Raw genomic sequence first — 13,439 nt, 5'->3', positions numbered from 1 at the left:
ATTGAAATTTGGCATTAGATATGTACATCAAAAGATAAGTATTGTGATATATATAAAGAAAAATGTTTAATACACCAAATAATCAGTTGTGTATATTGTGTAAAATTACACTTTTTTTCAAAATACAAATCGTATGCGTGACTAGATCGTTTTTTTCTCTCTTTCCTTAGACTGCGTTCGTACACTGTAACATATTCCATACTAAACATTAATCACAATCATTTGTTATTTAAGACAAAAATGCTATGTCTAGACATTATGATAGTTACACAAACTAATGAAACTGTTACTTAGATGTATGCTTTTTGCATATTTTTTTGCGTTTGGCTCTGGAAATTCTAACAAAGTACAACATTTCATTAAATATCTAATAAGGCAAATTTCTATAGGCAAATATTTGAGCCACGATAATTTATACCAATGCCTACAATTTGAAATAAAAGTCGGATCTATTCAAGTGAACAACAATAATATACATATGATCAATATCATAATGATAATAATTAAAAAGTATATGTAAATTTTCATAAATACACTATAAAATGTTGATACCCAAAGCTGAATATCGATGCAACAAAAATAATGATATGATTGAATCATGTTTATAGAATCACATGGTAAAAAAAAGAATTAACTGATGAATTTTATCTGTTAGTGCTAAATACAGATATCAAATTGAATGGCATTGAATCACGGATGGAGACTCAATGTGACAAATCACTCTTTTCGTCATGTAAACGTCGTTAGTTTCTGTCACAATGTTTCATACAAATTCGCACGTGCGAATACAGGTATTATTCTACATTGGATAAGATTTTATGTTTTGATTGATTCCGTACTGAAGTGATTTTATGGTACAGTGAATCTACGACAAATCATATGCAACTGCAAGATTAAATTTTTGAATGTAACTGATATGATATTATATAATTTGTAACTTAATACACTATTTTTCTGTTAAATAAATCTTCTCAGTTTAACCAATTATGAAATAGAGAAGGGTTGATTGGTAATAGACTAATGTATTATAGAACGTTGAGCTATTTACAATTATATGAATATGATAAAATTGCTATGCGACTAAAAGCGTAGTCGGAGTAAAATTATACTTTTAAATTGAGAGTCCTATATATTATTGTTTTGTAATTCATAGGAATACTCCAAATATAAAAAGTTGCTCCAAATACAACGTTACAGAATGACTTGTTGGTTTTATCAAAGATAATTTACTTTGAGGAATCTTCACTTTAAAATAAATAATCATACTTTGACAATTACGCCGGCATTGATTTTCCTCAGAATACAAAGACGTAGTTGGTAAGACAACGTGCTTACGAGAAATTCTTAATAATCGATTTTACAATTTTTTAGTTTCAATTAGAAAAGTTCCTGTAGGTCCAGGAAGTAAATTTTATGAATATTTAAACGTTGCATTTCAGACGAACGAACAATCGCTCTATAAGGAGGTAAATTATATTTTCATATCAGATGACTATTCAAAAGTTGAGCAGTAGCATTCAAACATGATGAAGAAAAAAAATAGCGAACGAGGTTTCACATATAACTACTTATATTATAATTGTTACTACTGCAATTATGAGACTTATTATATCAGTGCGGATGTATCAAATTTCATTCGCTATCAGCAGATATGTCCAGATTATTTTTGGACCAAATCACGGTCTTCTACACAAATTCATAATGATATGAAGATTTACAATCAACTGTAAAAATTACTATCTGAACTTTGATAAAAATGATGGGCAATTGTTTAGTGCCATGTCAACTTTTAAAGCTACAAGCTTACGCTATTTTAATTTGTTATTTTCAAATCAGACTAAAATACATATGTAATTACAAATATCAGACACAGTTTAAATCCAACCAATACATTAGAATTATGAAATTTTTGAGCTTTCATAACGTGGAACATTAGGAAAATTTTTTTTCCGTATTATTTAGTACAGAGAATACTTTGGACTACAGTTAACCACAATGAGTTCGTCAAGTATTTGGTCAGTAGGTGAAAACATTATTACTCCCGAATAACTTTATATTAAGAAACCATTTTTCATTACTATTTTCGCGGGTAAAGTCACTATAACTATATATTCTACGTGTTTTGTACATTTATTATTAATCATTTCTATACGTTCACACTACACTTTATTCCAATAAATCTAATTTGGCCATGAAATACTGACATTAAACCGCTATTTGCACTCAGGCTGTGAGAAAAAATTTCGCCGTTCTATTTTCAGTAGACTATAAATCTGTTTTTAGATAATTAATTTAATACTTGTATTATTTGACACTGGTGTTAAATTTAAACCATCGAAAAATATATACCTTGTTTATTCTCTTTTCTTTTTGGGACTCAGTTGAGAAAATCCAACTTTGTGAAATTGTATTCGCAATTTATAACCCCAAGTTCTTTATAATTTAGTGCATTTTCTGTATACCAAATAACATGTTTAAGGTAAAGTTTAGATATGATCAATTTATTGACAAACTTTGAGCACTGAGATGTGTTTGCACGGCTTACGTGTTTCATTTGGTTTATCTTCGAGAATATTGTTAAATAATTTTTTTTCCTTTCTAAATACAACCCAAAAGAATTCATATTCGCAGTAAAGCAATTGGCGTATCTTGTAAGCCCTATCGCTACTGAAATAGCAAGGTAGAAGTATATAGTGTAATTGCTGGTAATACCAAGTTGTAAGAGGTTGATTGGAAATGTCATCAGATATTCTGTCTAATGCTAATAATTATCAATACGGTCAGGATCTCAATCTTCATCTGCGACTTCATAATCATGTTTACTACTACTTTCCCCTGCATCTTCCGTCATTTCTGTAGCCGGCTCCTGCTCAATATCTCCACTTTGTTCGAATGCTTTAAGCACTTCATCCTCCAAAGTTGGATCCAGAAGAATTTCCATGGACTTTGTACCATTCTGACTGTACTCTTGAAAAAGATGGCGAGCGTGCTTCCAAACATTCTTATTATTAATAATTGTATCTACAAGTGGTTGCGCAGCAGGAAACAAATCTGCCAAATTTCTGAAAATTCGATAAATAATTAATCAAATGAGTTTTCAATTTCTTTACACTATCTTGTTGGTTGAACTTACTTGAAAAGAGGCAGTACAAGATTCGTTATAAATTGCACTTGAAGATCCGGAATCGAGGCACGTTCTCTGTCCATCATCTCTGCAGGTGCAGTTCCCATACTCTTCTCTAAATCACCTTGTGAGAAAAATTCGTCGTATATTTGCTCCTTAAAAGATAGAAAACTATTATTACCCTGTCCCTACGATAGTTATTACCATGAGTTCACCATATAGATTACTTGAACTACATACTGCAGTTTTCTTTGTGACCCTCCAATCTTTTGTTTGATCACTAAGGTCACAACACGTCATAAACATTGCTAGAAGAAGCTTTCTATGAGTAGGATCATTTTTCTTGAATCCTGCTGAGATCATCTCGCGTTGTTGTTCGGCCATACGAAAGTGAGAAGTTAAGTCAGTCGAAAGGATATTGTTCCTTAATAAATCTAATACTTCACTATACTCTTCGCTGGATAGGCTTTCAAAAATGTTGCAGCCATCGGTATTCAAAATGCACATTGACTGTGCCAAATGATGCCTCTGCAAGATGTAAATAAATATTTTTACCATATGTAACGAACTTGGTAAATATTTAGTCATTACAGTTACTGTAAATATCACTGCTGTGTAAATTGTAATATCAGTTTGGAGTTTACAGATTGTTCTGCAAAGCTCGGGTTAATTAACACTATGTACAATCTGTAATGATATGTGTTTAACATTAATTATTACTTGCCTCCATAACAGATCCTTCAGAACTATACAGACTCGCGAGAACAGTGCCGCACTTGGTTTGAAAAGAGTTGTTAGTTCCCCTGTGGTCAATGTCGTGACAAAGACACGAAACCAAGAATGCCAAGCCTTGTAGAGATGTTATGTAATCATTTTTTATTAGATTTAGATTTACCATCAGCAAGTAAGCAAAGTGAGCCACTGAAAATGCATGAACCCAATTATGGTAGGGGGCATCTCTGTAACCTTTTTTCACGAACAATATAAATCTGCAAAAATCCATTTATTAGTAAATAAAAAAAAAAAATGTCGGAAGCTATGACAGCATGTACGTACTTTTTTATACTACAATTAAGGCTTTGTTTTGATATCTGATACCAGCACTACTTGAGTGATACAATATAAATTTCGATTGGTTGTTGAACTTACCTAGCAAGTGTAGTTGTCTTAATTCTCCAAGTATTAATAAAACCTAACTCGCCAAACATTTTAAGTACATAGCATGGCATGTGTTTGTAAGGTACACTTCGAGGACTAAAGTGAAATTTATCGAAGTCCTTAATACTGTGATCATCCCGACAATTTAAGAAAGATTGAACTGATTCAGTTTCCACCTAAAACATTGAAAAATAAAAGTATGTAATGTAGGATGTATTTTTAATATTCACGAACTTCGTCAAATCATAGGAAAACAATGAATGGTCAACAATTAAATATATTTTTCTATCAGATTCTCTGTAACACTTATTATATTTATGATGTATTAAAATTTTCAATTCAGCCAAATGAAATCTGTGAGATTTAAAGGAGCAGAAATTTCCTTGACTAAATTTCTGTTAAATAGTATTATAAGCACATTACCTGCTGTAATCACCAATGGTAAGATTGAAAAGATAAAAATGATATTGAATGATCATAAAAAGTAGATTTACATGAATAAATAATCTCATTCGTGCATTTAATATTTTCATTCAATGTTAGTATTGCAAAAAATTTTGATAGATTAATTTTTCCTCTTCATATTCAATAACTTACGATACCAAAGTGACGAAATTTAAACGCTTTTTACAATATATTTTCTAAAAAATACTATTACGGCTTCAAAATAATAATGTAGAAAAATTCTATGAAAACATTTAATAATGGTGTCCCATTTATAGAAACTCACCTTCATATGGTACATCATGAGTTCATTGCTGAGTTTGTTTCTCGCTTGGGCATCTTGAATTTTCTTGTAAACAATGCTGTGCATTATGGATATACCGCAATAGATACTGAAAGCTGTAGCCACTTCTTCGTCGCATACATCAAAATACAACCCATCCATTTTGTTGCACAACTGGGCCACACCTAGAGAAAAAACGGTTTCATCCAATCTATTTACCACAGAGTTTAACTTTCTACAAAACATTTCTCTGGTAATTCTAATAATATGAGCAATAATGAAATTTACCAATGATTCCTTTTTCGTCGCGGATTGGAAAACACAGGATGTTTCGCGTTTTAAAACCTGTAACCTCATCTATTCCTCTATAGAAAAGCGGATGATCATAAGCATTCCTTATGTTAAGCAGTTTTCCTGATGAAGCAACATGACCTGCTATGCCTCGGCCACGAGCTATCCGCATTTCCTTTACAGACTGTAAACAGATAAAATTGCTTTACAAATATTTGCATGATTGTGTTTGATTACAAGCTTTATAGCCATCAAATTAGACAAGAGCAGCACATATAAATCATGTTAGTACACATATTCACTTTGGGATGCAACTGATGTTTAGCAATGTTGCTTACATCTCTTGTAGATATACCATCGAACACTTTAGCAACTAGATCCTGTTGTTCTGGGTCAAGTAAAAACAAGGAACATCTTTCGGCATTAGTTAGCTTTCTTGCTTCTGCCATGATCTCTCGCAGGAGATCTGACAAATCTCCTGTGAATTTGAAAATACTATCATAACCAAGGGATTATTTGCAAATTCTCGCCAATTTAAACAGGTTTCGTTGAAATGGTTTTACGCACAACTGTTATAAAATTATCTATCACCTAAATGTGTGAAGAGTTTTCTTGAGACAGCCAGTAAATCTTGACATTGTAACTTCAATCGTGTTTCTTCTTGACATCGCAAAGTGCTCAACAGTAAACCCAAACAATACCTAAAATTAAAATTATTGCATATGACATACAAAATTTATTGAATTGGACATTCTGTTTGGCGCACACTGACGAAATGCAAAAGGATAAATTGTCAACAGATGTGGGCTTGAGGATGTTATTAGCTAACAAATATAATTGCAACTTGAAATACTATTTGCTTATCATTAAATTTATCAGCCCAGACCTTGACATAATATTCACAGTAGATAGAATTTTTTTTATGCATATGCCGATGGAAAATTTCCAGTTCATTTTATGGGATCACGATCTCATATATCTTTTAGCATCCCAGACACAAGTATTTGCTTTGTAATGAAGTTAGTATGAGTACGTATATAACAAATGATAAACGAGGTGTTAGGCTGACAGGGTGTTAATCGTTGCATACAAAGGTAAGAACTTACTTAAAGCACTCCTGGACCATTTTTGTACACATATATTCAACATTTTCTCGGTCCTCGCAATTCACGAGACAAACAACAAGAGCAATGTGATGCCGGACGGGATGCTGTATCGGAATAGATAAAAACAGATCTGGCACAGGATTCACGACCGAGTGAAGATGTTGTAAGAGTTCTTGATCAAGTTCTGTTGCATGGGCCGTTACGGACTTGCGATGTTTCACTGCTCTGTGCAAGACATGGTTCAGCACCTGAAAAAGGTATTTTCTTGGTAGTTTTGGATTGAAAATTGGTCTCAAGTCATGTGCCCACACGTGAACTGGAGCAATTGATATCTGACTTTTACATTTTACTGCATGTTTGAGATTAGATTTGATAAGGCTCATAAAATTATTCTACATATGCAATGAAGAATACGTATAATGTCTTTCACTAAAACGGAAAACGAGATGTAAACTGACAAAATATAAGCATTGCTGGTGTTAAATTTTGATATATTACTTGACACATACATCACAGACGTAAATACATTTGTAACAGTGCTAGAAACTGAATTATAATTTATAAGCAGTTTGAAGTATAGATGCTAAAAACATAGATTCATTGAAAATGATTAAATTCAGTAGAAAAATAATAAAGTGGGGCATGTATTAAATTATAATAAACGAAGGTATCACAGGTGGAAAACAACTCGTTAAATATAAAACAGCCTTAGTTTAAATAAAAAAATAACTCTCAACGCTAATTTGAAAAATAATATCATTTCTCTCTTTCTCAGAATTCAAAATAAATAATATCAATGAATTGCAATATTCTCAATTAAAATAAATTCCCATACGCCCTGTAAGTTGAAAATAAAGACGTTAGTGAAACTACATGCTGGCGATATGAAATATGATAACTTATCAGTACTTATAAAATGACGTCTTCGTAAAACTGTGACGTGGATATATCACAGTATCAATAAAGATAAAAACTATAAAGTTACAATCGATCAGCTTATAGTGAGAAAGATTCGAAGAAATAATAATTTTCTAATTCAGAATACTTATAAATGGCATGGAATTTCAAAAACTATTATCGAGTTAAGATAATGCAGAGAAAAAAAAACAATAAGTTTACTGTTTCTACTGGAAACTGCATAAATTGTATTTTCCGTTTTGCAGATATTATTCATGAGCAGCACATGCGAATTTTAAGTCTGTTGTATCATACGTAGACAGATTATTAGGTAATTGGATTGTGTAATTTGTAGAATTACAATCACATTACGTATCTTATTATCTGGCAAATTCGACACTGATGTGAGAACCCAAGTATTCTTAAAGTTAGCGATAAACTAGAATACATGAATTGGTGATAATAGATGCGAATTATTCAAAAATACAAAGTTCTTTCTGAATTTATTTTCGCCGGAGCACTGACGGCCTATTTTTAAAAACTTTGGAACGGATGTTAGTTTTACCAGTTGTTTAGCAAAAAGGTATACTGATCTATCTTATTGTTAAATAAAACTTCAAAATAGAACCAGAACTATGTGATGAAGCTGAGCTTAGCTCATAATTATTTAGCTTGGACAAATACGAAAGACCTATTAAATAACTTTCTATAAATAAATTCCAGCTACTTTTGAGTCCTGATTGTTCAAATTCAATGATGATGTAATTACGTGTAAATATAATTTTCACAGAGAAAATATTTAATAAATGTAATCATTGAGGCATAACGGTTTAATAATAACGATGTTATTGTGTACAATAAGTGTATATATTGACAAAAATGATTCATATTCAGTAAATTATCATACATCATTTTTTAATACACCGTTTGATAAACTATCGACACATAACACAAGTTTTCATTTTGCCTAAAGACGAACATAACATTTGGTAGTGTAGCGCTTTGCAATAATTCGATTTATTATTCAATGATTGCCGTGAGGTGTTTCTAATGGTATCTGGGCTGAAACTAGCAATTGTTATGTTAAATTTACTTCTGACGGGTTAAGTCACGTTACGAATACATTATTTAAATTCATTTGTATTCAGAACATGAATGAACACTTTTTGTCATGATTGGTAACCACTTTTTAAGTTCCAAGCGCAGCCTTCGAAACAACAGGTGATAGAATATAGGGGAGAGTGACGTTACATAATATGTACACTCTTTCGAGACAAATGAAAATACTGAAAGCGATGATGACAATCTCAAATATCTTGCTTCGTTATGGATTGTGATAATACTCTTTTTACTCATAACGTAGAGCCTATCTTCTCATCACTAGATAGATACTTCTGATAGTTTACAACAGGGATTCAAAATATTGATTAGCAATATTATCAAAAAAGATTACTTTCCAGGCATGAGATTATTGCATGTGTAATGGTGCTGTGGTTAGATATTAAACACCTAATAAAAGCTATCATAGATACCATCTGTTGATGTTTGCAATGTCCGGTTACCGAGTCAACAAGTAAGAAATATACGGTTGTGAAAATTTAATTTCTCGCATTATTTCCCATATACAATTTAATCAAACATTACCTCAATGCAGTTAAATTATTTCCTACCAGTCATTCGATTTTTAACAATCGAGTACCATTTTGGCGATACCTATTCGATTTGATAGAGTGGTATCTTGAAAGTTTTTAATCATTAATAACGATTAAATGGAATCTACAAATTCGGTTGATAGTACGCAAAAATAATGTCAAGCCTTAAGCCAGTGTAGATACACCGTTATGGTCATTGCTCTATTTGTGGCCTTAGTAATTTGTGAATTGAATTCTGTAATAAGATTGCATAGTACTATAATAAAAACTTCAGTGTTTGATTGGGCTCATCAAAACACTGAAATGGCCAAAAACAGTGCTACCCTAAAGAACAAGTCCAGTTCGCGTGATTCTTGTTGCAAGCACATTTACTAAAAATACAAAAGTATCCTGTATTAATTTAATCTGCTTGAAGTTAGCAAAAAATGCAACACTTTTAACGATACTCACCCACGTGAGAAAAAATTCGTTACGCCTTTACGAGCTGTATACATGAATGTTTTTAGTTTTGATTGCTCAACTTTTCAAAACATAGGTCTACCTTGTCGAAATACGTCATCACATAGGTAATGTAATGAAAACAATAAGTTTGAAAGGCCAGACATTAGCTAACATTTAAATACATTTCATCATCAATGGATGGACATATTGATCTAACGACTCGCTGCAGACGGGCTCGATGTAAGAGTACAAAAGGCTATTAAGACATTAGTGGTTGCATGATGGAAGGTCATCAATTCTACCAATATTTAATATTACTATTGTCTTGGTAATTACGAATGGTACTAAATTGTCTTAATAGTTTGAGCACTCAGCTAATTGTAATTGGATAATTGGAGTTCCATAGACTGGTAAACTTGCCTGTTTTCCATTACAATTAATTCATCTGTCCGTGGTAAAGTCTTTAAGAGAGTCATCTCTAACTTTTCGATAGAAAGCTATTTCAGAGCATGCAAATAGATCAATTTATCAACTCAATTCAGCATCAGCTATTCAAACAATACTCCAAACAAAGACAATTCCACAAAGATATTCGTAAAACGAATGTAAATGAGAAAATTGGTAACCCTATTTCAAATTAAACAGCAATTTTTTATGAACTCATAGAACAAAAACATGATCATTATACAAACTGATGTACACTCAAAGCTAATCCTAAGAATAATTCAGAATCTAAATGTATGTAATTGAACAGTGGAATCCATGGTAGTATTTACGGTTTCTTGTTCTATAAACGTGAACTAATTGCTTTGCTGAACTAAGAGTATGGTCTGCATCGGATAAAGTTCTGATCTTATTAATGTGTTTCATAGACCTGGGATTACTTTTCACTTTTAATGGCCATATTGTGTCAGATATCTTAGTAAGAATGATACTCTTAGGTAATAACTGAAAATTAGTTTTATAGAAGTATATTGCTTTACTCGACTGAATTAGCCAATTAAAAACTTTCAAAATGTAGTAAGTATCACAGTAGTTGAGATAAATGGAGGCGGTGTTTATTACATGCAATCACTTGGAAGTTCGTCACTTTTTTTGATGTCTCGACCCTATGCACGTAATTGAAACAACTCAGGGAGTAGCCTGGATACATAAAAAATTACGTAACAATACTATATGCTCGAGAGTGGCTGATTATCATAATAGTGACACATGCAATGGCATCGAATTAAGTTGAGTCAGGACATAATGATTCATTTTACTTATCGTATTGATATAAAGGAGCAAGTGATTGTTGGGTGTCTGCCATGTTGCAATAATGATATAATACAATCCGGTACTTTTATGAATTATCAGATCCAGTATGTAATACATGTCGTATGCGCTTCATAATAAAAATTAACGTAAAATATGGAGACACTGAATGTTGACCCATAACATTTTCAAAGTGCCAGGCAGATTTAGTAGTAGGTGGGGTTAGCTAATGAGGTGATGTTTGACTTGTTCCTCTTATCTGATACGCATGCCAAACAAAACTGGCGTTCTGTTACACAGCCATAGATTAATCTTTCACATGTGCTACTATCAAAGCAACGTAAACGCAGTTTTGGTTCCTGATTAATTGATATTCATAACTCGTGTTTAACCAAGGCCATTCGTACATTCAAGCAATTCGAACATTATGCCATGTGTAACAATGCTATGCATATACATAGGTATGTTTACATAACTGCATCGGAAAACGTTCTTTTGTTTTAGGAATTCAATCACTTTCCTCATTGCAAAACATCATACTTAAATTGAATTTAAATCTATGCCTCAAACAGCAATAAATGAAAATATATGGCGCTAATAAAATTGACACAAGCATATATTAGCAGATCACTTTGTTAATTATGACATTTTGTGTTAGGCAACGTAAAAGAAGTAATAAAGTGTTCAGTTACTACATAAATAAACACAAAGAGAAAATACCTAAATATTGAATATTACATTGGATTGGCTTACTGGGAACCTTAGCTCTCTCTCAAGAATCTTCTCACCCACAACATGTATTACCATCTCCTCTGTTTCCAAGAGAATCGGAGCTAGGAAAACCACTTTCGATCCAGTGGCCGTTTGTAACTGAAAATTAAAAGTATATTTTGATGAAAGATTATCAAAGATTTGGAATATTAAGGTTTAATTAAACAGTGTCCACTATTGTAATAGGAAATAACTTTAAATACTGATCAATAGTGTTCGATTACACTTTGATAAAAAAATTGGTGTTTTTACATAGTATGAACTTTGTCAATACAAATTTGAAAGAATAACACGTTAGAAACATGCAAGATGCACAAAAAAAATACTATTCGGCGATTGGAATACATTTTCAAATATTCTGAAACATAAATTTGTCTGGTTCTTTACGATGTCTTCATTCTCGGGCAGATTAATACACGTGAAATATTTTTAAACATCCGTGAACTATGACAAAAGATTAATGAAATCCCGGACTGTTTTCTATTACAGAATCATTTCAACTAATACTTGTTAACTCTTGTAAATATACTTGACAAAGTTTTATGATCGGTAAATAATCAAATCCCATGATGTCTGGTTATTATCTTGTGCACAGGCGTATGATAGAAAAGTTTCTGTGAATGTAAACACTGAAAAGGAAATATTGATACAACAGGGAAAAATACTACTCGGCAAATTTTTTCCTTGTTTCCTTATTTTTCTTTAGTCGGGAGGGATATTCTTCTGAAAACTAGACAGATAAGCAGCGTTAGGCTTATGTGGTTTTATGTTGACCAAACTTGGTAGCACAGGCTGCTTTTGCGTAATGCCACAATACCGACATTCTTCACATTGTACACATCCATGGCAATTACGGAAGTTTAACACTGTCAAACTATTACTTTTCTTATATGCAAATAAAAACGGAAAACTACGAAAATATACGCAAATTTTTGTTTTTTTCCCTTCATATTATGGAATAAAGTAATCCAAATGATGAGAAAGAATTGTGTTCGACAGATGGTTTAAAAACCATTCTGTAGTTGCATTGTGACAAGATAATATAGAGCATGCATAGATGCGAGGAAGAGAAAAGGTGTGTGTAAAACAAAAACATCCGGAATAACTACATCGTAAAAGCTCGAAAATAAAACGTGCAACCGACCAGACATCGTTCACCTAATATTTACAGATTATCTGGATGTATTCCAGACGTCCAATGAATGAAAACAAACGTATAGGGATAAACATCAAGGTGCAAATAAGTTGTGCAAATATTTGTAAAAAAAAAAACAAAAAAAAAACAAATGCTATACCATTCGATGTTAGATAATTTATGAAAAAATAGGCCAGCATCCGCGATCCGCTGGATTTAGGATGGCTTTCAGTTAATCATTCTTTGATAAAAATAAAACAAAACTTACGTAGCTGTTCAATTTTTGTTGGACTACATTGCACGGAACGTCGGCGAGATCCTGTAACAGGGAAAGAATGCTCTCGGGGTCGGTAGCCTTCAAGTTCAAGGAAGTCATTTTGCTTTCGATACGCGACCTACCGCAAAACTCGCCTATGCATAGCACATCGCAAAAGAAAATGCTCAAAAGTCGCCTGAACATTAATGGAATATGATTGAACTCATTTGGGGTTGAAGTGCGGCGATACGTTTATCGAGTACCTCTAATTCGCGGCAGACCAACGATTCCCATTGAAGAAATATTGTCTCTTTACGTACGGTACGTAGAACCAATTACTTAACGCGCGATCCGCACCACCTCCCTCCGCCACGTCACTGGATCTACTGACTAGAGAATATCTACTGAAAACAAAACAAGCCCGCGACTCCGTACAATACGTCGTGCCGACGAAAAACGGGAATTACCTCGCTACCGCGGCTGAGTCAGGAGGGGGGAGGAGCCGGTTGTCCAGGGCCGAAAATTTCAGGCGTTGCGTTGTAAATATAATTGCTATATTTTCCTATGTCAATACGAGTGAGTAATATAACTTATAAAGTTTTGCTTCAGCGTAGGTGGGGAAATAGA

General features: G+C 32.7%; 1 protein-coding gene across 5 annotated transcripts; it reads right to left on the bottom strand.

The window, feature by feature from the left end:
* Positions 1-65: 65 nt before the first annotated feature.
* Positions 66-13,243, bottom strand: LOC124215643 (cGMP-dependent 3',5'-cyclic phosphodiesterase). Of its 5 annotated transcripts, XM_069134853.1 has the most exons (13): positions 13,076-13,242; positions 12,825-12,875; positions 11,389-11,520; positions 6,407-6,654; positions 5,892-6,001; positions 5,603-5,778; positions 5,298-5,484; positions 5,013-5,194; positions 4,274-4,458; positions 3,849-4,113; positions 3,365-3,652; positions 3,134-3,279; positions 66-3,062 (listed from the first exon to the last, which is right to left on the bottom strand). In XM_069134853.1, the coding sequence occupies exons 3-13, from the start codon at positions 11,455-11,457 to the stop codon at positions 2,789-2,791; spliced, it is 2,130 nt and encodes a 709-aa protein (XP_068990954.1). In that variant the 5' UTR covers positions 11,458-11,520; positions 12,825-12,875; positions 13,076-13,242; the 3' UTR covers positions 66-2,788. The 5 variants fall into 5 exon arrangements, with proteins under 5 accessions (XP_068990954.1, XP_046475220.1, XP_068990953.1 ...); XM_046619264.2 differs by having other exon boundaries at positions 12,825-13,243; XM_069134852.1 differs by having other exon boundaries at positions 5,639-5,778; positions 12,825-13,242.
* Between the last annotated feature and the right edge of the window lie 196 nt (positions 13,244-13,439).

The sequence above is a fragment of the Neodiprion pinetum genome, chromosome 3 (assembly GCF_021155775.2).
Source record: "Neodiprion pinetum isolate iyNeoPine1 chromosome 3, iyNeoPine1.2, whole genome shotgun sequence".
Classification (NCBI taxonomy): Eukaryota; Metazoa; Arthropoda; class Insecta; order Hymenoptera; family Diprionidae; genus Neodiprion; species Neodiprion pinetum.
The sequence above is the reverse complement of the archived record's forward strand: the minus strand, read 5'-3'. Positions and strand labels throughout refer to the sequence as shown.

Excerpts from the sequence above, each read along its gene's own strand:
- LOC124215643 (XM_046619264.2), bottom strand. The coding sequence starts at position 13,016 with ATGTTCAGGCGACTTTTGAGCATTTTCTTTTGCGATGTGCTATGCATA. Across the intron at positions 6,655-11,388 it reads TCCCAGTAAGCCAATCCAAT|GTGCTGAACCATGTCTTGCA; the intron begins GTAATATTCAAT and ends TACCTTTTTCAG. Across the intron at positions 5,779-5,891 it reads AAAACTCTTCACACATTTAG|GAGATTTGTCAGATCTCCTG; the intron begins GTGATAGATAAT and ends TCAAATTCACAG.